Source organism: Clinocottus analis, unplaced genomic scaffold (assembly GCF_023055335.1).
Source record: "Clinocottus analis isolate CAN_PGR_092001 unplaced genomic scaffold, fCliAna1.0.p SCAF_7, whole genome shotgun sequence".
Lineage (NCBI taxonomy): Eukaryota > Metazoa > Chordata > Actinopteri > Perciformes > Cottidae > Clinocottus > Clinocottus analis.
The window spans coordinates 15448488-15472179 of NW_027176229.1; the positions used below are offsets into that span (position 1 = coordinate 15448488).

Consider the following 23692-nt stretch of genomic DNA (forward strand, 5'->3'; position numbering starts at 1 on the left):
GTTATTATTTTGCGTATGTGGGCTTCTTGGATAAACGATGAAGAAAACATGGTGATGTTATGAGTTTGGAGACGATGCTAACCTTTCAGAAGACAACATCTCATTGTCACACGTATCCATGCCTCATCCTGTTGTATTTGGGGATGGTGCTTTATGATGAGAAGAGCGATCTGGAGAGCGACCGAGAATAACGGAGCACAGCTGACAGGGTAAACAAACAGTCGCATGTTATGTGTCAGAGTTGAGTCTTGCATGGTGGCAAACAGGCGAACGGTTGCAGGAGGTTGGGATACGCAGACATCCGAGTTTAAAGCAGGTGGGCCAGAGATGTAAAATGACACCGCACTGCTCCAAATCCATCCGCTTGACCGAAGGAGGATAGCCCTGCAGGCAACACATCGGACAGAAGACAGGGTTTGGGAAAGGCTTTATCACCGTAGCACATACCATTTTGCTGCATCCCAGCTCTCACACAGTGCAAAAGTAGGGTTTGTCGAGCAGATTATTATTGTTGTTCCATGGCAGACATGTCCTTTACAATGGAGGATAATGTGGAGTCGGGATGGGTGGCCGTCCGGCCAAATGCGTTTGAGGAGAGGGAAAAGCATAAATTTGTTTTTATCGTTGCCTGGAATGAAGTGGAGGGCAAATTTGCCATTACGTGTCACAACAGGACGGTGCAGAGGAGAAGCTTTGGTAGGGACCCACCGACGCAGGCGACTGGCAAGGATGGGGACAAAACAAAATGGCCCGGAAGTCCCGTCAGAGATAAAGTATCTAAGAGCCCGAGCAAAGGAGTCAAGGAGGCTGTGGTTAAAGGCTGCAGCCCCGTGACCAAGTCCGTTCTAGCAACAAAATCAAATCCTGTCAAAATTCAAGCTGTGTTTCAATCTGCAGCATCTCCCATTAGTCCCGATAACGAGGTGTTGACCTCCCTAAGAGGGGACCTCTTGTCCCCATCACTGGACATCTTGGACCTGGAGGAGCTGGACGCTCTGGGCAGGGAGGACTGCAGCTGGGCCGGACTCTTCTCCTTCCAGGACCTCCGGTCAATTCACCGGCAGCTGTGCTCGGTGAACTCGGACATGGAGCCATGTCTCCCGGTGTTTCCGGAGGAACCAGCCGGGATGTGGACGGTGCTGTTCGGCCCAGCAGAAGTGCCGGAGACCGAAATGGATGAGCTTCGACACAGTTTACAGCTGTACCTTGGCCACGCGCTCGATACGTGCGGATGGAAGATCCTTTCGCAGGTTCTGTTCACGGAAAACGACGACCCGGATGAGTACTACGAGAGCCTGAGCGAGCTGAGGCAGTCCGGGTACGAAGAGGCGCTCAGCCGTGCAACAAAACATCTGCAGGAGGTAAGTGTGCCAAGGATCTTAACTCACACAATAAAACAAAAACAAGTCTATTTTAAGCATCGATAATATAGATTGCATATGTGTGAAATGTTAATGAGATGAATAATCTTTGACTGAAATGGTGTCTATATTTTTTATTCACACATAAACAAATTGTATGTGGACCATCCAGTAAATAAAACATAAAATATTATACAAATGAATGGCTGTCCAGTCAGGAAAAGCGCAAGGTGTCATAGCCTTTCTGTACAGGAACCTCTTTGTATTTTATTTGGTAAACCAAACCACATAACTTGGTATTGGTATAACTAATGCATGATACATTCATTTGGAGCTAAAACAGGAAAAGTGATTGACATGAGAAAAAGAGGTCACCATAAGTTATATTATGAAACAAGGCGAACCAATCTAATCTCCATCAGTGCAAGACAAAACTCTACAGACAAGACAACACAGCTGACAGGGATACATCTTACATTATTTTTGTATTCCTATGAATTCATTATCTTTGGAATACAGTGACAAGACCAATCTAACTAGCTATCCAGTGAGAGGAGGAAGAATCTGTCAAATTAGGTTGTAACTAAAGTAAGTTCTCTGAGCAATATTATACTCTCAGCATGGCTGCTGTCTGCTGCTGCTTACACAGCTGAGAATTAAGTGCACACACACACACACACACACACACACACACACACACACACACACACACACACACACACACACACACACACACACACACACACATATTTCCTTTAAGAATTAACCTCTTAATGTAACAAGCATTCAATGCTGCCTAAACCGGTGTCATTCACTGCCTGGGGGACCATTACGGTTCATGACAAAGGAAAGTTCAGGGAAAACACTTCTGATAAAGCATAGCAGAATAAGCCAGTTCCAAACAGGACGGGATGCTACCAAGATCATCCTGTCAACATCTAGTTGTAGTATCATCATTATTATTCAGAGCACTATCGGTTATAGTGGGCATTTTCTTGGTTGTTTGTATGTAATGACTCAAGTAATACTGTACACATGTTTATGATATTGAGTCACTTACTGTAATATCAGATGTTCTATTGCATATTTCTCTTTTGTTCTTATACTGTTAATGTCACAGAAATGCACAATCATTTTTCAACATATCGTATCAGGAAATAATGGTTTTAAATACAAATACATTTGATTGTTTTTTACTGCAATCATTTTAAATAAAATATTTATTCAACAGCATTTAGTAAAAAAAACACTAAAAACGATATACATATTTATGTTCAGATGTGTGTGAAAAAAAGTGGACTTTTGACAATCTGCAGGAATTAATATTAGTTCTAAGTGCATTTTATAAATTATTATAAAATATGTCTTTAAGTTGTAATATTAATAAACTTTTCTGTGCAACACTTCTGTATGTGTAAAATATAATCAAACTGCTTTGACATGAGACAGTGGAGACATAATGCGGACACCATACACACTCCAGACCTGCTCCTTTTACACATCTGCAACACAGAGTGATTGATTAACTGCTCGTTATATAAACAGACATTTTATTGATACTCACGAGCTCTTACATTGTCCTACCGATCAATGGGGCTAGATTGATGCAGCCTTGACTTATGGAGCCAGAGAGCGTAAGAAGTCCTCTGAGAGATCAGGTGAGAAAGAGCAGGAAGAGTTTGCATTATTAGCATCACCAAATTACTGCTGACCAAGGTCACTCAGGTCGGCTGACCAGTTGCTCCTTGAGCTTTTGGTTGAAGCGCAGCGAAGACCGGGCCTTTGCAGATGTAGCCCCCAAAGCCAGTGAAGGAGTTGCTTCTGCATGTTGGGCGAGCCCCGACACTACCTGTTTTTAAATCCTGTCTTAAAACACGTTCCCTCACTATGAGAGCTTCCATTCTATATTTTGCTCTTTCGTCTTTTAAACATGTCATTTGTGTTTTTCATGGTTGTAAAGCTATATTCTGATTGCACTTATGCCAACTGTTCATGAATGTGCTTTATAAATAAATTTAGGTTGGACTGTAGTGCATCAACTTTGTATTTATTAATCACAATAGAAAAAAAGTGAGTCAAGTTAAAATCATTACCCTATTTTACGCTTACATACATGACTCCAACAGTACAGCAAGGTCACAGTAAAATACATTTTAAATCAGCTTGTATGTGAACCGTCTTTGGAAAAGTAAGAAAGAGTCAAGCGACTACATCCATATACTCATGTGTTTCTGTCCAAGGCGTTTCCCTTTTGTTCTGATTCTGGCAGTGAAAAGAGGCCGTGAGAAGCACAAACGAATCACCCACGTCATTCCACCCAGCCAGGTCCACACCCACTCCCTTACAGTTCAGAGTCACACACACACACACACACACACACTGAAAATATAAAGACAGAAAACCAGATGCAGGAAACTTGGCCTTGCTGCCCTTTCTGAATTAAAAAACATACAACAGCATGGCCATAAGTTTTACAGAATGCGCCCTAACCAGGGTGGTTGGCGTAGGATTGTATACACACACACACACACACACACACACACACACACACACACAGACTGGTCTATTGATCCGCTCTCTCCATTTGCGTTAATGGCTATTTCAGTGCTTGCTGGTAGCCTGCAGGATTGTTCAGTCCGGCAGAAATGTGTGTATTGATCTTATTCCCAGCAACAGCAAGGACTCTGCTCTCTCAGCCATTGGCTGTGCATCAAGACTGCACTCATATATACTCCTATTATTTAAAGTTTCAAAGGGCCCTCTTACTCTCACAGTGAGTCAGTGAGGTGCATGTTTACATCCACTGCTGAATGACACTAAATGATGTATTAAAGAATGTTCTTCTGGCTTTTATACACTTGTGAGGGGTTGATAACTCATTTTCTGACACTGCTATTCTCACACAGATGTTGGCCTCCTGCTCAACTATATGTCTATGATTTGTACGGAACAGACTTTCTTTCATTCTTGGAAGAATATACGGCCCATTATTAATCAAGGAACTTCCAACTATCTTAATGTGTGTTTGTATGTTTCAGATTACATTCAATGTGGTTGACAATGGGTCCCTTATCAAAAAGAGATTGTAAAAGGGGCTATACATATTTATTTATTCTTATATTTTGAAAGTTGTTTGTTAACAATGATAAAATGAACTTCCTGTGTGTGCATGTGATGCAGCTGCTGGAGAAGCACAAGACCATGGACAGTATGGTGGAGCTTTTGGAGCTGTATAAGGAGGAAGATGAGGCCTATGGAGGACTGCTGGAGGCCTCCACACAGCTATACCAGTACCTGCTGCAGCCCTTCAGAGACATGAGGGAACTAGCAATGCTACGCAGACAGCAGATCAAGGTAACAATTTCTGGCATCCTTACTATTTGGGCCAAAGATTTGGCAAACACCTAAGCAACTTTTTGAGTCAAAGTTCTCCCACACAGATGACCAGCTTATTTTAGAATTCAACTGAATTTAATTTATTTTATGTAGGCCAAAATCTCAAATTTGCTTCAGAGGGCTTTACAATCTGTACACATACGACACCTTCTGTCCCGGGACCTCACATTGGTTCAATAAGGTCCCCCAAAAAAACTTTTACTGGGAGAAAAAAGGAAGAAACCTTAGGTAGAGCAACAGCAGAGGATTCCTCTCCCTGGATAGACAGAAGTGCAATAGATGTCACGTGAACAGAATGAACAATAACAGAGTTACAACACATTCAATGAATAAGTAAAAATGGTGGATACTATTGGTGACATCCAACAATTAGAAGATGACAAATATAACTAAAAAAGTTGGTGTTTTCTGGTAGGTCGACACTATAATTTGAGTGGATTTTGCCTTCTAGGAAGCTGGCAACTATGCAGAATGGCCTAGATGTAGTGATGTATTTTTCTACAGGCACAAACACAAAGGATCGTCACAGGAAATTCCCATGTCTCTAAAAATAGAGTGTGCTCTGAGCATGTCATCAGTGTGTATATATGTGTGTATATGTATATGTCTGACTGTGATGTATTGTGAAATATGAATGCTCTTGTATATTCTGATGAGATTTAATGGTTAGTTAAGCAGTGCGAGGGTGATGAGATGTATCTTATTGCAAAGAGAAGATGGAGGCTGGTGAATGGATGGGTGGAAAGATCGAAATAATTATTGCTGTTAGCTCTTTATATTTATATTTAGCTCATAGACTCTTAATAAAAAGACATCAGTATCACACTATTATGTAACATCCATCAGTAAGGAAACATATTGATACATATGTACATAGACCCCCCCCTTCACACACACACACACACACACACACACACACACACACACACACACACACACACACACACAGACACACACACACACACACGCACACACACACGCACACACACACATGAATGTGTTAACCCTAACTTGTTTTTCCTGTCAATCTACAATAATATGCTTGACATCGCTAGAAGTGCCAAACTCTCCGAGTCGCTACGTGACTCGAAACACACAACGTCCGCTGTTAACGGAGAAACAAAGCACACTGAGGAAAATCTACATTCTAGCCAAAAGATTTCAACAAATATTGTATTATTTTCACGAATAACGTCAGATTGTGATTTCTTACAGTTCCACAGTAAAGCTTGGGCCAATGGGAAGTCACAGTGAGTCTCAGGGAGGACAATCTTTTCTTAAATCTAACCATGTAGGGTTGTTGCCTAATTCTAAGGGGATGTAAGGGAGACATCTCTGAAGGAAAAGCATCATCCATGTGCCGGAGGAGTCAGCAGCCACCTTAATCAAGTTAGGCTGACTTGACTGTTAGCACATCAACAACTCTTTGATCATTCAGTCTGCTTAGACAAATCTGTGAATACCTCATGCATCATAGTGAGGCTTTGCATTCTACGTTTATCTACTTATATATAATGTAGCTCTTTATTCATGTGTGGCGTTTGATCACTATTCATTTGGTTATTATGTAGTTTAATGTTTTGGGGAGATGTTATAATTTGGGAGAAGTTGTAGTAAAGAGTAGTTGAAGACATCCAGTTGCATCATTATCCATGGGACCTTAGTTTAAATGACGATATTTCCCTTTGCAATTTAGAAAACAACTTACAATATATACTAAGCAAAATATATTTTTTTCTTGCTTCTCCGTTTACTCTGGGAAAGTGATATAAATATTCTTATTTAAGATGGATTTATATTCCATGGCTTCTTAGTTGTTATCCTTTTACTAGGGCTTAACATAGCCAAAGTTAGTTTTAACCTCACACGCTGTCATTTAGCTGCCGATTGATTCTGACACTTTTTTTTTTTTTGTAAGAAACTAAGAGATTTGTTACACATTAACGTGACCATCTCAACTGTGTGTGTTTGTGTGCAAGGGCTTTGTAGTTGGCCTTAAACCGCAGTATCTGAAACAGTTGTGTGCTGTTGCCGTTGGGGGTTGAGTGACATCCTGTGAGGTGGAATTGAGCCCCATGAATCTCCAGTTTCCCAGAGTCTCACAGAGACATGAATAAGTTATGTTGTGTGTGGTCCTTCAGGTTTACCACAAAGGCAGGATGACGCTATGCTGGTACACTGAGATCATCATAAATGTAAAGATGGAAGGCAGACTTAGAGGTGGGGCTGCATATAGGTTTTTAATTCCTGTTTTATTCATAAGGTGTAAGCACATTGTCCACTAAAGACATGAGTGTAAGCAGGATGTTACATCCTATATTAATACAAGTGAAATGTTGTTCCAAAAAAGGGAAATAATTACATTTGTTTATAAAAAAATTTTTTTTTTAAGTATTAAAGTAAAGGCCGATGAGGCAGGATGTCCATGCCAAACTAATTTATTATTTAGGATACTTTGTTAAAAAATGTTTAGTCTCATCACTTTGTAATGACTTTTTTAAGACGAGATACTTTTTTTTTTCAAAATGATACAATATCATCTTGCTTTTGTGTAACTGATAAAAATTATAATTTTGATGAGTTTGTTTTCTCTATATAACACGGTAGTACGATTATTATCTATTTCTTAGCTAAGAATATTGTGATATGGCAAACATTTTCCAGCTGTTACTATTAAAATATTTAGAAGATAGATATTTCATTCAGATTTTTCTTGGTAACAAACGTTCCCGCACATGAAAACCACACGCGAAATCGCTACTGAGGAAGACAAACTATAACAAAAAATCAGGTCCTACCGAGATTTGAACTCGGATCGCTGGATTCAGAGTCCAGAGTGCTAACCATTACACCATAGAACCGCATACTCAAAGAGGAGGGCGTGGAAAGTTAGATTTCAGCGCCTCTATCCGTAGCACGTAGTATCTGCAGTCGAGGTGCCGTTTTGGTGCAGCACGGCTTTCTTTCATCTGAAATCACAATTGTTGTTAATTTTTGTACCTCAAATTTGGCATTCTTTTACATTGTATCTGTTTTTTTGTTTTTTTTTAAATATTTACAGCTACAAATTGTTCTGTTTATTACACAGGTGCATTGTTGTTTTATTGTCTCGCTGAACTGTGTTGTATCAATATGTTTTTTGAAAAACATATTCAACGTATATAAGTATAATAAATAGTTTAAATGAAAAGATATATAATTATGGAGGTAAAGAGGGAAGATGACAAAGATATGATATGATAAGTGTAGAATATACTTTTGACAGACCACTTATAAATAGCATGTTTATAGAGAGTATCAGCCTTTAGCCAGTTTGTAAGTTCTTCAGGCCTTAGTGTTCTCTAAATTTGTGTACTAAGATGTACAGTAATGCAAATCATCAGGTGTAAAGCTAAAAGGGCTAAAATTACACTATGTACAGAAAAGCAGATTTACATTTTTAACAAATAAAAGTAATGAGCACTGTCAACCTGACAGTAGGAAATTGCAGCGGTAAATGATACTGGTGCACTGCTGAGTAGTGCAGATTGTGCTGCGGTGCAGCAAGGTTGCTTTGGGTCAGACTGGGATGCAGATCTGTAACCTTTGCTGCCTAATGTGTGCTGCACAGGTAGCTTTTGTTTTCCTCAGATAGTTAACTTTAGAAATGGTGAAATTGTTATTGCATCTTCCTTTAATTCTCAAGAAGGTTTTTTACAGTTTTGAATTAAAGTATTGGCAATAACAATTTTCCGATGTTCCATTCTAAATGGTGGTAATGCAAGTTGGTTGAACATTGGTTTGTATGACAAAATTGGTGTTTGTATGAGGGTTTGAATAGACACATGTTAAAAGTATAGCATTATATCTGCTTCCAATTAAAGAAGTCTGGCTCCCTCTCTAGGTCGACCTTCTCTAGTGAAACCATTGAGCTCCTGTTCGTCATACCTTGCAGTCATTTAAGTCAGACAATCTTCCTATATAACATGTTTCAGGGCGATTGACTGTCACGTAAACAACCACAACACATTTGGCAGTAATATGTTCCGACCACCTCTAACTCTCAAATGACGCAGTATATCTTTTGTGTCTGGATTTGTATAAATGTGCCTCCAACTGCAAGATTGCATTGGTTGTACCGTGTCACCTTAAATGATCTCTACATTCGCATTTTGGTTTTAATATATGCATATATAACATAGGGTGTATATGCTTAGTGTATATAATTTATATTTCTTTCATCTTCATTTTTTCACAGGATACATTTTTTCCATACGCCTTCACTGAGGCCTGCCTGTTCTTCGCTTTGCTGACAAACACTCTAACATTATTTGTTGTCTGAGCACTTTATCTTTACCTCAAACTTAATTTAATACACATTGCACTGTGTTGTCGTTGACTGTTGATTGTTGTTTGTTGTTTGTCTCGTCTAACGTCTCATGTCTAATGTTGTGCCTTCCACCAAGGTAAATTCCTCGTTTGTGAAAACATTCCTGGCAATAAACAGTTTCTGATTCGGATTCTGTTTCTAAAAATATGTGCATCCTATCAACAGATTTCCATGGAGAATGACTACTTGGGCCCAAGGAGGATTGAAGCTCTAAAAAAAGAGGACTTTGACTGGCAGAAGAAAGCTCAAGAGGCGGTCCTCAACATTCAGGAGTTTACTATAAAATACTTTGAGATCACTGCCAGAGCCCAGAAAGGTACAATATACCATCACTGTCACTGGCAATGTCAAGTCAATACATCAGTGGAGGAATGACTTTGAATAATTACTCATAGCACACACAGACAGTGGAAGCATCGGCCTGCTATTGACCTGTGTGTGGTTTTGAACACCAGGGCTAATGTGATTTTGTATTAATGAGGAAGTGCAGACAGCCATGGTTTGACAGGGACAGGAAGAAACAAGGACAACCTATTGATCAAACAATTCTGCCAGCGGATTGTCTCTGTGCAGGGTTACTCCACAATGTGCCCCTGCTTATCTCAGCTGCTCTCCACTACTGATTGGTCCATTTATGATCTGACACTTATTAGATAAAAAATCTGGTGAGAGAGTGATTGCAAGTGAAAGAAGTTGCAATGTCCAAATGTGGCCAATAGATGTCTCTCTCTACATTACTGTAATATAGCGTCACTTTTATCTGTGTGGAAGTTTCAAAGTTTCATGCAGTGGCTAATGCCTGTGCGTGTGTGTGTGTGTGTGTGTGTGTGTGTGTGTGTGTGTGTGTGTGTGTGTGTGTGTGTAGGGACTTATGAGCGTATGAAGGTGGACCAGCGTAAGTTCGGTAAATCTTCTTGGACAGCGGCGGTGGAGCGCATGGAGAGACTCCGCTACTCTGTCGCCAAAGAAACACTGCAGCTCCAGAGAGCCAGGGAGATCAGTCTGGAGCAGAGGAAATGCACACTTCGAGAGGAGGTGTGGCAGTACCACTCAACACCATAAAAAAACACATAAACATACGCACACACACAGTTTCTTGGGTTAAGTTTTTTGCCCCGTCCCATCAGATGCAGAGTCTGTGTAGCAGTACAGATGCAATGGCCCTTTTAGACCACATGGAGACCCAGTACTATGAGCGCCAACTCCAACTGTACGACATCCAGGCTGAGATACTGCAGTGTGAAGAGCTGCTCCTCACCGCTCAACTAGACAGCATTCGCAGACAGATGTCAGGTATTTTGGCTACTTTTTGCTTCAGGGATAAGCTCTTTGAGATGCACTATTTTATGTTCAAGAGTCCAGACAAGACACTACATTTCACAAACAAGTTTGTTTGAATGAATACTTTATGGCTTTTGTCTGTCAAACACATGACAGACCTGTACCTGTGTATTCAGACAAGCCTTTATAATTATATACGTGTATTTCAGAATTTCAAGATGAAGTGGTGTACTATGACACATTTGAAAGTGCAGATGATATAAAAGAGGACAATGCTGCTGCAGAAAGAGAAGAGCTGCGCAGACTTCAGGTCAGCGCTCGTCAACTGGAGGCGAGAAGGGGACGCATCACTGCCAAGCGCTCCTATCTGAGGAACAAAAGGGTGTGTACACCTTATTCACATTCACACATGTTTGCATTCCTGAAGTGTATCCACAATTTTACATAATTTTATTGAATATGTGGAATTTTTGTTGTGAAGTGACCCTTGAAACATTGTCCTAAATTAGCTCTTCTGCTACAGTATATCACTTTAAACATGTTGCACCAAGAAACAGCTAAAGTTATACATTTGATTTGTCAGTATATGTACGATACATGTGTCGATCACTGTGTTGACTTTTTTTTCCTCCCACCTTTCTGCAGGAGATCTGTGTATCCAACCATACTCAGAAACAGCAGACACGGCAAACCATCCACAAGGACTCCAAATCCCACCAGGTCTTACATGTCGATGTTTTTTTTATAATAGTATGACTACTGTAAAGTATTGTCAGTAACATTCTCCTCTAAACCTCTACATGTGTCAGCTGAAATATGAAGAAGAGGAAGACGAGGAAAAAAAGAATAGCAGAGTTAGTCAGGAGAGGCAGAGAACTCTCGATAGATTACGCACTTTCAAGCAGGTATATGCCCCCCTTTTAATGTAAATATCTCAACACTTTACATTTTCTTTCTCATCGATCGACTTCCCTTTCTCGCTGTGTCTTTATCTAGCGGTACCCAGGTCAGGTTATTCTGAAGTCCATTCGACTACGCGTGGCCCACACCAGAAGAAGAGAGCGTGGAAGGAGCATGGAAATCAGTAGTGTGAGTGAGAGGGAGGATCATGTGGACTGTGTCCAGGCACAGGGCCACCCGCTGTGTCTCAGTACCAGTGTGCAGACGGACCCTAGCTCCACACTCACCACTCAGCCAGTCACAGTTCTCACAGCATCCCTTCCTCCTCTGGCTGTGCCCAGACCTGCAGACTCCTATTGCTCTCCCTGCTCCCTGTCCTCACTACTGGCATCCCCCATATACCGTCCTCCCCCTCCTCCCCCTCCACCTCCCCTGCCAATTACGGAAGAGCTTTTGCCTTCTGGGAACCCAGCCTGGCACGGGCAGAAGGTTGAGAGAAAAAATGCAGCAGAAGAACTTTCCCTCTCCCCACTTGGTCCATTTATCCCTCGATTCTTTGACAGCAGCCAACTGTTGAGTGCCCGGAAAAAGCTGAGGAAAACTCCAGAGTTTGACTCCCACAGCAGAAGAGGTACCAGAATTGTTTAGTACCATAGTAAAATCTTGGATTAGCAAGTTACAGTAGGCCATCACAGTGTATCCACCTCTTGTCTTCCTGTGTGCAGAGAGCTCGCCCATGGACGAGGTGCTGGCCTCCCTGAAGAGAGGCAGCTTCCACCTGAAGAAGGTCGACCAGCGGTCTGTGCCTTCTTCCACGGATGACAATGACCCTAATAGCATCCTGGCTCAGATCCGAAAGGGGGTCAAACTGAGACGTGTCCCCAGGAATGAAAGAAAGGACAATGGAGAGCTCCCGGTCTCCACCGACCCTCTGACCAGGAGCATCTATGAGGCGCTGCGCCGCATAAAGGAGGCCTCACCAGAGTCCGACTCAGACGACGACGACGACGGGCTGGCCGCCCATGACTGGGAAAGCTAGGGTTCAACTCTTAGAAGCAACAACTAATACTTACACAGATGCCTGCACCCTCTGGCACCGCACACACTGTACTGTATTGTACTGTAAAGTGCTCATTTGTACTGTACACTCACACAAATACACAAAGTTACTCACACTCAAGCACAGCTCAATCCCACATAGTGACTATGCCATTGCCGAGTCATACTGAATATCACCAAGTCACCAACTGCTCCAAAGGTCTACGGTCAAACTGTTCATTCGTCTTTTTACATAACATTCACCATCATGAAGGACATCATTCATGTTTCTATTTGTACTGTATGTTACTGTGGTTTTATTTCTGTATTCAGATTGTGTTGTTGAAAAGCTGTGCACTGGCATTTTGTAGCTATTAACATTCAGAAACAGCACATGTTCGACTGACAGTTATTCGTGAAACTGAAAAACTCATACAAAAAGCTATTTGTGCTGAGTGCAAGGTATGTGATTTTTTCCCCACTCGCTCCAAAGCATAAGAAGAAAAATACTTTAACTGTAACCCTAATATGTAATGGTTCATAATGGTGGGAAATTTGAAATTAAATAGAAGATCCTACTGAGATTTGAACTGGATTTAAAACCATTACACAATTCCCTCTGCTGAATCTCTCTTCTATTTGTACTTAACCATTTACTATGACTGAACCACACTACTGTATGCTGCACAGCTGGTTTCATCAGTCACACATTTGTGTGTTAGTGTCTTACAGAACAACTGCTTGTCTAATCTGACACTGCACAAAAACTGTAAATCCTTTAGTCTATTACACCACACTAGTGTCCCTCCCCCGCTCTTGTCCTCTTGCGACCTTCACCACTCCTAACTCTCACCAGAAAATGTATCAACCCATCTGTTCGACCGCAACATATGGCCAGGCTAGTGGGAGATATGGAGAGCACAGTAGGTTTATCATTTGATGGCGAAAATAACAAACATATTTGAGCAGAAGCTGGCCACCTGGAGTGGGAGATGATTGGATTAGCAGAGATGAAGTTTCTTTAGCGGGGTGGAGGTCGTGGTTAGTGTCAGTCATCTTGCTAAAGTGTGGGCAGACATAGTTGGTGATTCCCAAACTTCGTATGTGGGATAGTCACGACGGAGCTGTGAAACTGTTCACTCTCGTTTGAATGATGGATGGTTTGTGGGAGGCTAGATTCTCTCAGCGCTGTAGGGAGTCACTGTGGGCTGAGGAGCAGGCGGTCGTGATGGATGTGGTTTCTCCTACCATCTTATTCACTTTCTCTCCTCTCTTCTATTGCATCTTTTCTAATTTATATCACAGCACTCAGTGGGCAGAGGCACACAGTAGGAGGTCTGTTACTCACAGTGTTGGATGTGAAAACATGTTCATGCACACATGGACTCACACATTGAACTCACAGCCAACATGTGCAGACACATTTCAGTGGCAAAGTCAGTCCACAGCTCTTACCCATAAGTCTTCATCTTTTTAGAAATTATTTCAGCACTTTCATGGTACATAAAACAAACTGAATAATTTTATTTGTACGGTAATAACGTTTTTCTTCTTTATTTCGTATCACTGTTGAAACATTATATCTGCTGTAGATTAGTCAGTTTCAAAACACTGAGCATGTGAAACTAGACCTTCAGAGGTGTGATGGAAGGGCGGTATGAGAGGACCTGTGGGGGAGGCTCAACAGAAAAGTTCACCCTAACATGCATGTTAACAACTGAAAAAACTTTGATGCAACGATTTGTGCTTTTTCTTTTCTTCTTGTGTTGAGAGCCGTTCACGGTTCAATCATGAACAGGCACTAATGTAGAAAGAACAGGGCATGAAATTATATGTCTCTTTTATTCAGCTTGAAAATAGCTCAGTGCTAAAGGGAGTTTATTGTTTTCCTGGCAGACCAAACCTGAGGCACTTTTATATGTCTCCTGTCACTGTCAGCACTCTGTTCGTCCATGGTGACCTCATTATGTAGCATGAGTCAGAGATCTAACCCTGACCTGACTCAAACTCCGACGTTACCTGACTTGATCTCGGTATAATTGATCAGGGCAGAGTTTCCCAAAAGCTACTAAAGTTTAGGTTGCTTCACTAAACAATGACCCAACAAAGTGCTCAAAACTTTGGGAAACTGGGCTCAGAATGTGACACCTTTGCCATGAATCAACTATCTATCACCTGACTGACCTTATAAACGCATATGTTTTACACTGATCTTTATCTCTAAATAAACTTAACACAGCTAATTATCACTTATGTAATTTTACATTTCATTCCACTGCTTTGTTTGAATCTTGTTTTTTGCCAGCCAAACCTTTTTGTGATGTGTTTGCTTCTGAACATTTCCTATGTAGACCTGTTATCCACACAGGCAGACTATATGACCCACTGTCAGACACTTGAGAAGTGCAATATCAATATAGAGAAGTACAAGAAAAGGGATGAAACAGGTGAACGATGACAATTAGTTCAGATCGCTTGCCTAAAACATTGAATTATTAATTGCTGCAGTTGTTTTTACACAGTAGTGTATACACATAGTGTTCCAAGAATACCTTTTTGAGTTCATTCCTGCCACTTTCATTTATTCAAAACTTTTTTTATTATTATTTACAACCTTGCCCCTGCATTTGAATAAAACCATGTGAAGCAAATTTTGAGATTGTTTGTCTGTTTCACTGTTGAATAATTTAGTTAATAATGTGTTTCTTTTAAAAAAAAACAAAGAACAAAAGCAATTTGCACACACTGAATTCTGCTGTCTCTGTATTTAAATATAAAACATAGCATTTCTCAGTTCACAAAGGTGTGTTCTCAGCCTGGTAGGGCCATCTTTGTTGGAAATCCACAAAGGATTTAGTTTGGCTGAAGCACCAACAGGTGTGTCCCCTGATCGTTTTTCACCAGCAATTGGTAAATCCTTTCACCTGTAAACACACAAGTCTTACCAATCTACGAACATCATAAGCCTGAGGTACCTCTTTAATATCATGAGTTCAAAATTACTTTAAATAGTCAAAAATATTGCCAGTCTTCTCATACCTCTAAATACAATAATAATACCTACATTTAAATACCATAAGTTACAAAACAGGAGAATGAAAAGCTTCTTATCCACTACTGTACAAAGGCATTCATTAACAATAGCATTAACATCAGGGTATTCCATCTCTGTCATTCGACTGTCAAAGTTAAACCAGAAAGAAAAGCAATGGGTAACTTCCTTTACATGGGTCTTATTCCAGTGTATTAACCTGTGTAACTAACTACAATATTTTAATGAAATAATTATGCTGTGCTAGTATTAAATGCAAATCTCTTGATATATAATGTTGTTACAACAGTATAATAACATAGTGCAAACAGGGTGCTCAATTGAAAGGTAGAATAAGCAGAATTTCATGTGAGAAATGTTAAGATTTGAAAGAAAGAGGTTTTAAGATGCAGTTTTTGGATTTAACGTGTACATAAGCTGTTTTAGAAGTATATGTTTTGGTACAGAACGTTTAACACTATGTGTTTACATTGTGTTGTTACACATTTTAAATATATAATAAAGAGGTTTTCATTGTTCACCTACAGAATAGATACTCTATAATAACTATGCAATACTTTTCCATTGGTTAATACACAACAATAAGCCACTGCATGGCGTTACTGCATTTGAGTTATCCATCCATTCATTTACAATGTCATGAGTAGAAAGTTATCTTATACAGTTCTATAATTATATCATCAGTGTTATATTCTGTGTAAAAAAAAAAAAAAAGAATAGAAGCTGAATACAGTTCTATATTCACCCGTGAAGAGTGAAAATCTGTGGCCAGTTTCACCGAGGGTGTAGATTTACTAACACGTTGATGACACTCTGTAAGCCCTTCACTAAGCACTACTTCAACCAGACAGGGCTGCCACACAGGTTCGCGGTCAACAGTAGTTCACTTTCTGTCGGACAGGGGGGATCAGCTGAGTTGCATCTGACCTATCTGCATGAGTCCACTGAGTAGAGTACCTGATAGAGTAATATAGAGGTGTCGTATCGAGCCTGTCTGGTATTGCTCAGTGTTTGTGTGTGTGTGTGTGTGTGGGCCTTGAACAGGGTATTTTTCTCACAGCACAAATCACACACACATTTCATATACAAACATGTGTCAACGCATATGTGCTTTGAAGGCACACATTATGTCGAAGGTCAGGCCTTATTTGAGGACACACGCCACACTGAGTTTGGCAGGAAGACAGGTCAGGTGTCTGTGATGGTGGAAGCAGTCTGGATACAGAAATTATCAAGCCAAATCAAACATTTTCACAATTTCAGTGTGGCATAAACAATGCCTCTGGAAGATTCAATACTCATCAATTATGCCGGATTGTAAATAGGGTGTGGATATAAGCAGTCATTCTGGATAAATAAACCAAACTTCATTTCCCAGCAGCCCTGTGTGCCCTGGCCAACAGGTAAGACTGATTTGTTGAGAGCCAACCTTTAATTTTCTGTTGACACTCCGCTGGCAGCCCATGCTCAAACACGGGACTCTGTTTCTATGTTCAGCACTTCTCTGTACAGTAAGTCACTTTGGATCAAAGCATCTGTTAGTCAGAGGACCATATTTTGGGGAGATTTGGCAGCTTTGGCGCAGTTCTCTGAGTCTTAACAGCAATTATTTCCACATGACTTTCAACATTCCCCTTGGGGTGAGGAGGGGGGCAGTTTAGAGAGGAAGAAAAGGGGTGTGTGTGATGCTGTGATGCTGCAAGCTGTGGTGCAGCTCCCTCGGACAAACAGCAGATGGCACTGAGGCGCAGATCTCAAGTTAACTCTTTGAGAGAGTGTGTGGGTGGTTTGGGGGACAGTTGCAGTGTGCCACAACATGCATCTCTACCTCTGGAGAGATGAATTCAACCAAGGTAACGCCTACACCAGCCAATCAGAAGGCAAGACAAGGTAGTCCCTGTGTTGTCTTGAACTACAGGTGTGACTGTGGTTGGTTGGAGCTTGATGCCTTGAAGGTAAGTTGGGGAGTTAGCTGCCCTTTTAGAGCTAAAGCAGAATTGGGGCAGTGTAGTGTCTCAGGTCTAATGTGCGTGGGGTATTGGAGGAAGGCGGGGGCATGGTGGGTTAAATCAATGTGTGTGAGTCGCGGGTATCAGGATGTTAATTATCATATGGCTCTGTCTGTGAAAATTAGGCAGCTCTGTCTCTAGCTGGCCTCCTCTATCAGCCGAGCCAAGGTGTCTCTGAGCTCCGTCAGCTCAAAGATCTTGCCGTCCAACAGCTCCAGCAGCGTCCGCAGGCTCTTCCTGAAATTCTCTTGCTCCTCCTGGTTCTCCTCCAGCCGCTGCTCAGCCCCTGACAGCTGCTCCTCCAGCACCCGACTGCGCAGCTCTGTCTCCTGGAAAAGGGGAGACAGCATTGCTGGCAAGTTTGTGTCATTAGGAGGTAAATAATGATGTAGGATGTGCTGATTGAGAAACAGTTACATGTTTAATGCATATTTGTATCGCTCACCTCAAGTTTCTGGGTAAGTGTGTCTTTCTGCTCCATCAGGTCATTCATGTTTTCCAATTCCTCTTTGAATTTTTCCATTTCCTGAAGGGCATTAAAAGCAGATTAAAAGATAGCATGAACATACATGAGCCAAAACATTTCAAGCAACACATGCAAACAGACCTCTTCTTTATCCCTCAGTGTATTCTCTAGTTCCTCTATGGTTTGGTTGAGTTCCGTCTTCTGGGATTTGATCACTGGTGTTTGGTTGCTCTGACACTCGAGCTCAGTCACCTAAAAGGACAAGATGGAGATGAAGGTTTAGCTTCCACAGACAAAGATGATCACAACAGAATCCTGATCTCAACTTATCTTTCATTTCCACACTCGTATTTACTCTCTCTAATGCCAACAATCATCTGCCCTCTCTGTGTTTTTTGTTTCTCTCGTATTTAATTTAAATAAATAAATCTCACATGAAAACAGTCAAGCATTTCTGTCCCCCATCCCTCACCCGTTTGTGTAGTCTCTCGGCCTCTTCCTGGTAGGCAGCCAGTTGTTGTTTCCACTGTTTGACGTTAGCTGTGGACTCCAGCAAAGCTGCAGTTAGCTTGGCATTGTTCCCCTTTAGGGCCTCCAGCTCAGCCTCCCAGTGTTTTGTCATAGCAGGGCTGCAGAACACAGAGGTTCATACTGTCAGTTTACCAAAAGCATCATAAGATAATAAGTGCTCATGTTTTCATGCTATGGATGTAACATGATGTCTGATTCGCCAAAAATTATATTGTGTGAAGGTTTATTTTTCTGAAATATATTAGAACCATTATTGTTTGTAAACATCCATCCATGGATTATGAGACAACAGGACCTTGGACACAGATACGTTTTAAGTCTCTTACTGGTCCTTTGTGGTCGTTTTGAGTGTGTGTCTCTTTGTGTTTCTTTGATTCAGATTCAAGAGGACAAGCTCAGGGACACACAACCACTCGGGCCCCTGGGCTTGTTCTGCTGGGGACCATTCAAAAATCCATTTATTCATCCATCCACATTTGCCCCAGCACTGGAAGCAAACAAAGGCTCCAGTGGGCACTCAAGTTGGAGGTCAGCACTTCCTGGCCTGTAGCTGTGAAAGCAGCAGCCTGCCACATGAGTAGTAATCTGAGATTATATCGTCAGACTGGCTGGAGCCTAATCTTGTCCAGCTACTCACAGACGAGCAGATGAGCTGAGAGATAAGGGAAAAGTGATTGAATTGCATGATAAAGAGACATGTGTGGGAGAAAGAGGCTGGTGAAAAACATACTTGCACATTGTAAGGCAAGTCGATCGTTCTGAGTTGTAGTGTAATAATAGAGATATGTACAAACTCAACTTTCTGGAGGGAAAATTATTCCGCTGCGCATCTCCCCTGTTAAATGTGAGCATTGCAGGCATTGGTTTAAGATAATGACCACTCCCTATCTCTTACATAAGGTCTGACTCGGGCGGGAGATTGTATGAGAGACCTAAACGTTGTAGAGTACCGACATTGAGTCAAGTACCTTTGAAAAAAAGCTCCTACTCCCACATACTTCACAGTAATTCTTCCCAGCGGTGGAAAGAGATCCGCAGAAAAATACAAAAGCAAGCTTGGCTTGTTCAAGAAATGTTGAGGGCCTGTGTGTGACCCGTGATAATGTGTTTTCAGGTTTGTTCCACCCCCTCACTGACACGCACACGCACACACATTTATATACACTCACACTGCAGCAGTAATCCACTATGCCATAACACCTACTCTAAAGTGTAAAAGAGAGAAAACTCAGGTCTAATTCACGCAGGACTCCCACAGAGCCTTCAGTTCTTACACAACAGCCACCCCCTATGTGAGTGCAAGTGTGTCTGAGTGTGTGACGCATACGAGGGAGACGACACTTCATCCTACACATGCACATATCAACTGACACGCAACCACTCATACACACACACACACACACACATATACACACATGGAGCGATGCTGTCACCAAGGCACACAGCCCCGCCAATGTATAAACCCCACACACCAGCTCGCAGAGCAGGAAAGCAGGCGAGACGTCGAGATGTGAAGATGGAGACGGACGGAGAAAGCAAGCGAGAGCGATTGAGGGAGAACCAGAGGAGAGAAAAGAGTGCAGGATGTTTTGACACTGGTGTTTGTCTTCATTAAATGAGTCTGGCTGAAAGGTCTCAGGGGACCACCTGAGCACAATTCTGGCTGAGGACAGCAGAGCAGAGCTGAAGGCGTGTGTGAGAAACATGGTGGGTAAGTTAGCTGCTACTGTGTCAATGAACTGCTGATTGTGAAGATGATGTGATTGTTTACACAATATAAATGCCTTACTATGCTGATTTTTTTTTTGCTAATGATATTTGCTATTTGATAGTTGCAGAGCATTATATAATTTTTTGTGTCTTTCAACTTCTAGTTCCGTCAAACCCAATTGTGATGTTAAACTGTCGAAGTAGTATTTTTTTTAGTATCAGCTTGAGATAGTTAGGCAATTTTGCAATGTTTTTTAACTCTATAATAAAAACATACAATTCTGTATCTGATAGAAGATTGTTTGCATCTTACAGATTCAGCATTATCCGTTTTTTTTTATCTCTTCTGTGAAAGCAATATTCTGCTACAACAGACAATGCCATAACACAGCACAGGACCACATTTTGTGTGTTGTCAGGTTACTTTTGTATTTTATTTAGTTTAAACTGGTTTTACATTTTTATTCATTACTTATTGTAATTGAGTTAAGAATGCATCTTGAATTGTTTTAACCTGTACACACTGTCAATAAGCCATGCCTCTTGAATAAAACATCGACACTCTGGTTTGTGTTCAACTACTTCACAATGTTAAGTATAATTCTCCTCCCAGACTCAATAAAGATTTTTAAAAAAAACACAAAACAAAAACCTGAAGCTTTGTCTACAGCCCTCTGGTGTGCAGTGTCCTGACCGCTGTGCGTCGTCAGGTCGGTTCTTCCTCCTCACAGAGCAATCCAAGAAGCAGGGAGCCAGAGCGGTTGCCATGGCAGCACTGAAAGAACGGAGGCGCTTGTAGCACCCTGACGTATGACATCGGCATCGTCTCCGCTCGCACAAGCCTACCACGAACCCACCGACAGACGCCTACATCCTCCGACACCAGAAGACAATTCACATGCAGCCGAGGCAGTCCCAACAAAAGGTCTCCCAATATTCCGAAAACCATTCAAAATGACTCCATTGCATAAACTGCCAAACACGCCTCCATCCTGCGATATAAAAAACCTCTCACAGCCCTGCAAACGGCTGTATCTCAGCCTCCTCTCTTCCTCTGCTCTATGCACCCACACAAACCTGCCTACACAGCCCCGCTAAGCAGCTGAGTGGTGTGGTATGCATATAAGTCATCATCTCATTCTAGACACGTTGCAAAGAGACAAACCAAGATCATAAAGGTCTGATGCAAAAAGACCGCAAACAACTGTGGCTCGGAACCCTCATGCCCAATACTCAAGTAAACACGTTCAAAATACACTTTCTTTTTGCTATAACATAAACTATAAGCTTATACACTGGCAGAAAATGCATTTTAACGTCAGGTTAAGGCTCATAAAAGGCTGAAGGAGCTGCGGTACGAGACATGTGAGATGATCCATGTGTTAGATGTTAAATGGAAGAAGAATGAATCGTAGAGAGAACAGAAAAAAGAGGGTTATGTGGTGAAATGTTTGAACGGTCCAAGCATCTACCCTCTCTGCATATGCCTCTGAGAAAATGTGAGACTGAGGTTTGCTTGTTACGTCCACGCTTGTCATCGTGAATGCAGAGAGTCGACCCGTCTCCCACGCATGCAGCATTAATAGACACATCAGCAGCAAGACTGCAGCAGGCAGTGGGTGTCCTTGCTACATTCTGCTCTCACTGCACACTCAGATCTGTGTAGCCTTACCGAGTTCATGATGTAGCAGGAGGGATTTCTAAGCATTTGCACTTGAGCTTGTCACAGCTTTAGAGACTTCAACACACTATTAAAAATAACTCTGTCGCAAAAGAGCTCTACAGTGATGTTTAACATTTTTAAAACGGTTTTAAGCCACCTCTCAGACACCCATCGTTAAGCAAAAAAGAATGATAGTACATTAAGCGATTGATTGATATCTTTAATTAATAAGAATCGCAGCCAGAGAAATAATGAAATGAGATTACAGAGATTTTACAAGTGAAAAAACCTCTCTGTACAGTCAACTACAGGTGACAAGAGATAAAAGGAACATTTCCTTTCCTGAGAAAAAAACTCTTCACTCACTCAAATGATTGAAACTCATTACTCGTGCCCTCCTGTTCAGTTTATTTGTAGTGTGTGTGCAGTTGGTGGATGTTTAGTTTTCAGTGACTCATGTGCATATTTTATACAATACACCACTCTCTCTCTCTCTGTCGTTCTCTCTTTCTAACTTCTGACACACACACACACACACACGCACGCACGCACGCACGCACACACACACACACACACGCACACACAGACACACACATGCACACTATGTGTGTCCATCTGTCTTGCTCTTTCTCCGCCTCCCACTACCCACAGTATGTTATATAAGTCTTACATAAACGCTTCATCAACACCTTTTTGGTGAACCACACCTCTTCATAAAGCCATTATACAAATCAAAAATATTTACATGTCACTTTGACCTTATAATCTTACACAATCTACTGTATATAAACCAGTATTGACAATCAAAAGGAATGTGAATGATCCATTTCAATATTCAGTCAACTGACACAAAAACAGCAGGAATGTATACAGTGAACAGTAGTGCTGCATGCATAGAAGTGACACCGTCACATGTTCCCAAATGCACCAAACAACAGTTAAAAGATTTGAATTTTCATTTAAAAAGATATTATTGCATTGCAGTAGGCAAACATATAAATAATATAATAACTAAATGCAAGTTGTTTTCTTTTACCAAGCATGCTCAGACAAAATAATAACTTGAATAATTCCTTATTCCAGAGAAACACTTAAAGTAACTTCTTTGCTGGTCCATGTGAAGTGACAGCGTGTGATTAGGAATGATAAAAGTCATTGCACCAATATTGCTCCTGACTGGAGTGACGGTGTGCTGTTTAACCTTATTATTTAGCAGTTAGTAAACAAGCAATGCACCACGTTTTGTAAAGAACACCCTCCCTGTTGCTGGCCTGCATTCAGACGCTTATCTTTGGGGAAAGTTTGTGCCTGAACATTTTTTGTTTCGCGAAGATGTTGCAGAAGTCTGGATTTGTAATGACATCCCTATCAGAAAGAGCAGACCCGACAAGTCTTATACTGCTCCCTAGAGAGGAAAAACACGAGAGAGCAGCCGTGAATAGGAGTTCACTACCATGCTACATAAATTGATGCACGCAGACGAAAAGAAAGACAGGATAAGAGAGGTGAACACTTCTGTGCATCAGACAGAAAAACAGAAAGAAAAGAAATCATAGTAATTCATGTATTTAAGTGTTTTTGGTGTGTAATCCATGTTAATTATGAGAGTATATGGTCAGACTGTCAGACTGTACTGTGGTAAACATGACAACACAGGACAGTGAACACATCACCATGCGGGATGTACCTGTGTGCAAAGGCCAGTGCGTTCTGAGATGGCTCTGGACGGGCGTCTGAGTTGGGAGGTGTGACACAGATGTCATCTGTGCCGTTGATGTTTTCCATGGGCGGAGTCACAGGGGTCAAAGGTGACGAGAGCTCACCTCCTGGAGACTCCTACATGGGGAACAAATTTGTTCAGCTTTTACTGCCAGTTAGACATACAAAAGACATAAATGAAACACTTTTTAATTATT

General features: G+C 41.4%; 2 protein-coding genes and 1 non-coding gene across 5 annotated transcripts in view; 1 reads left to right on the plus strand and 2 right to left on the minus strand.

Moving 5' to 3' along the window:
* LOC137804990 (junction-mediating and -regulatory protein-like) lies at positions 1–14999 on the plus strand. Its single transcript, XM_068604570.1, has 10 exons — positions 1–1361; positions 4542–4715; positions 9292–9442; positions 9992–10161; positions 10254–10419; positions 10617–10789; positions 11053–11127; positions 11217–11312; positions 11404–11938; positions 12033–14999. The coding sequence occupies exons 1-10, from the start codon at positions 519–521 to the stop codon at positions 12344–12346; spliced, it is 2697 nt and encodes an 898-aa protein (XP_068460671.1). The 5' UTR covers positions 1–518; the 3' UTR covers positions 12347–14999.
* On the minus strand, positions 7547–7618 carry trnaq-cug (transfer RNA glutamine (anticodon CUG)). Its single transcript has one exon. It is a non-coding gene; the product is annotated as a tRNA-Gln (tRNA).
* Positions 13890–23692, minus strand: part of homer1b (homer scaffold protein 1b) — a 23581-nt gene continuing 13778 nt past the window's right edge. Inside the window, exons 4-8 of one of the 3 annotated variants that reach the window (XM_068604573.1) lie at positions 23464–23612; positions 18345–18501; positions 18014–18124; positions 17852–17932; positions 13890–17735 (exon numbers count right to left, since the gene is read on the minus strand). In XM_068604573.1, the coding sequence (XP_068460674.1) occupies positions 17544–17735; positions 17852–17932; positions 18014–18124; positions 18345–18501; positions 23464–23612 (690 nt within the window). In that variant the 3' untranslated portion in view covers positions 13890–17543. Of the gene's footprint in view, positions 17736–17851; positions 17933–18013; positions 18125–18344; positions 18502–22017; positions 23182–23463; positions 23613–23692 lie in introns of those variants that run through there. The other 2 variants (XM_068604574.1, XM_068604575.1) reach the window with 2 other exon arrangements.

Excerpts from the sequence above, each read along its gene's own strand:
- LOC137804990 (XM_068604570.1), top strand. The coding sequence starts at position 519 with ATGGCAGACATGTCCTTTACAATGGAGGATAATGTGGAGTCGGGATGG. Across the intron at positions 1,362-4,541 it reads CAACAAAACATCTGCAGGAG|CTGCTGGAGAAGCACAAGAC; the intron begins GTAAGTGTGCCA and ends CATGTGATGCAG. Across the intron at positions 11,313-11,403 it reads GATTACGCACTTTCAAGCAG|CGGTACCCAGGTCAGGTTAT; the intron begins GTATATGCCCCC and ends GTCTTTATCTAG.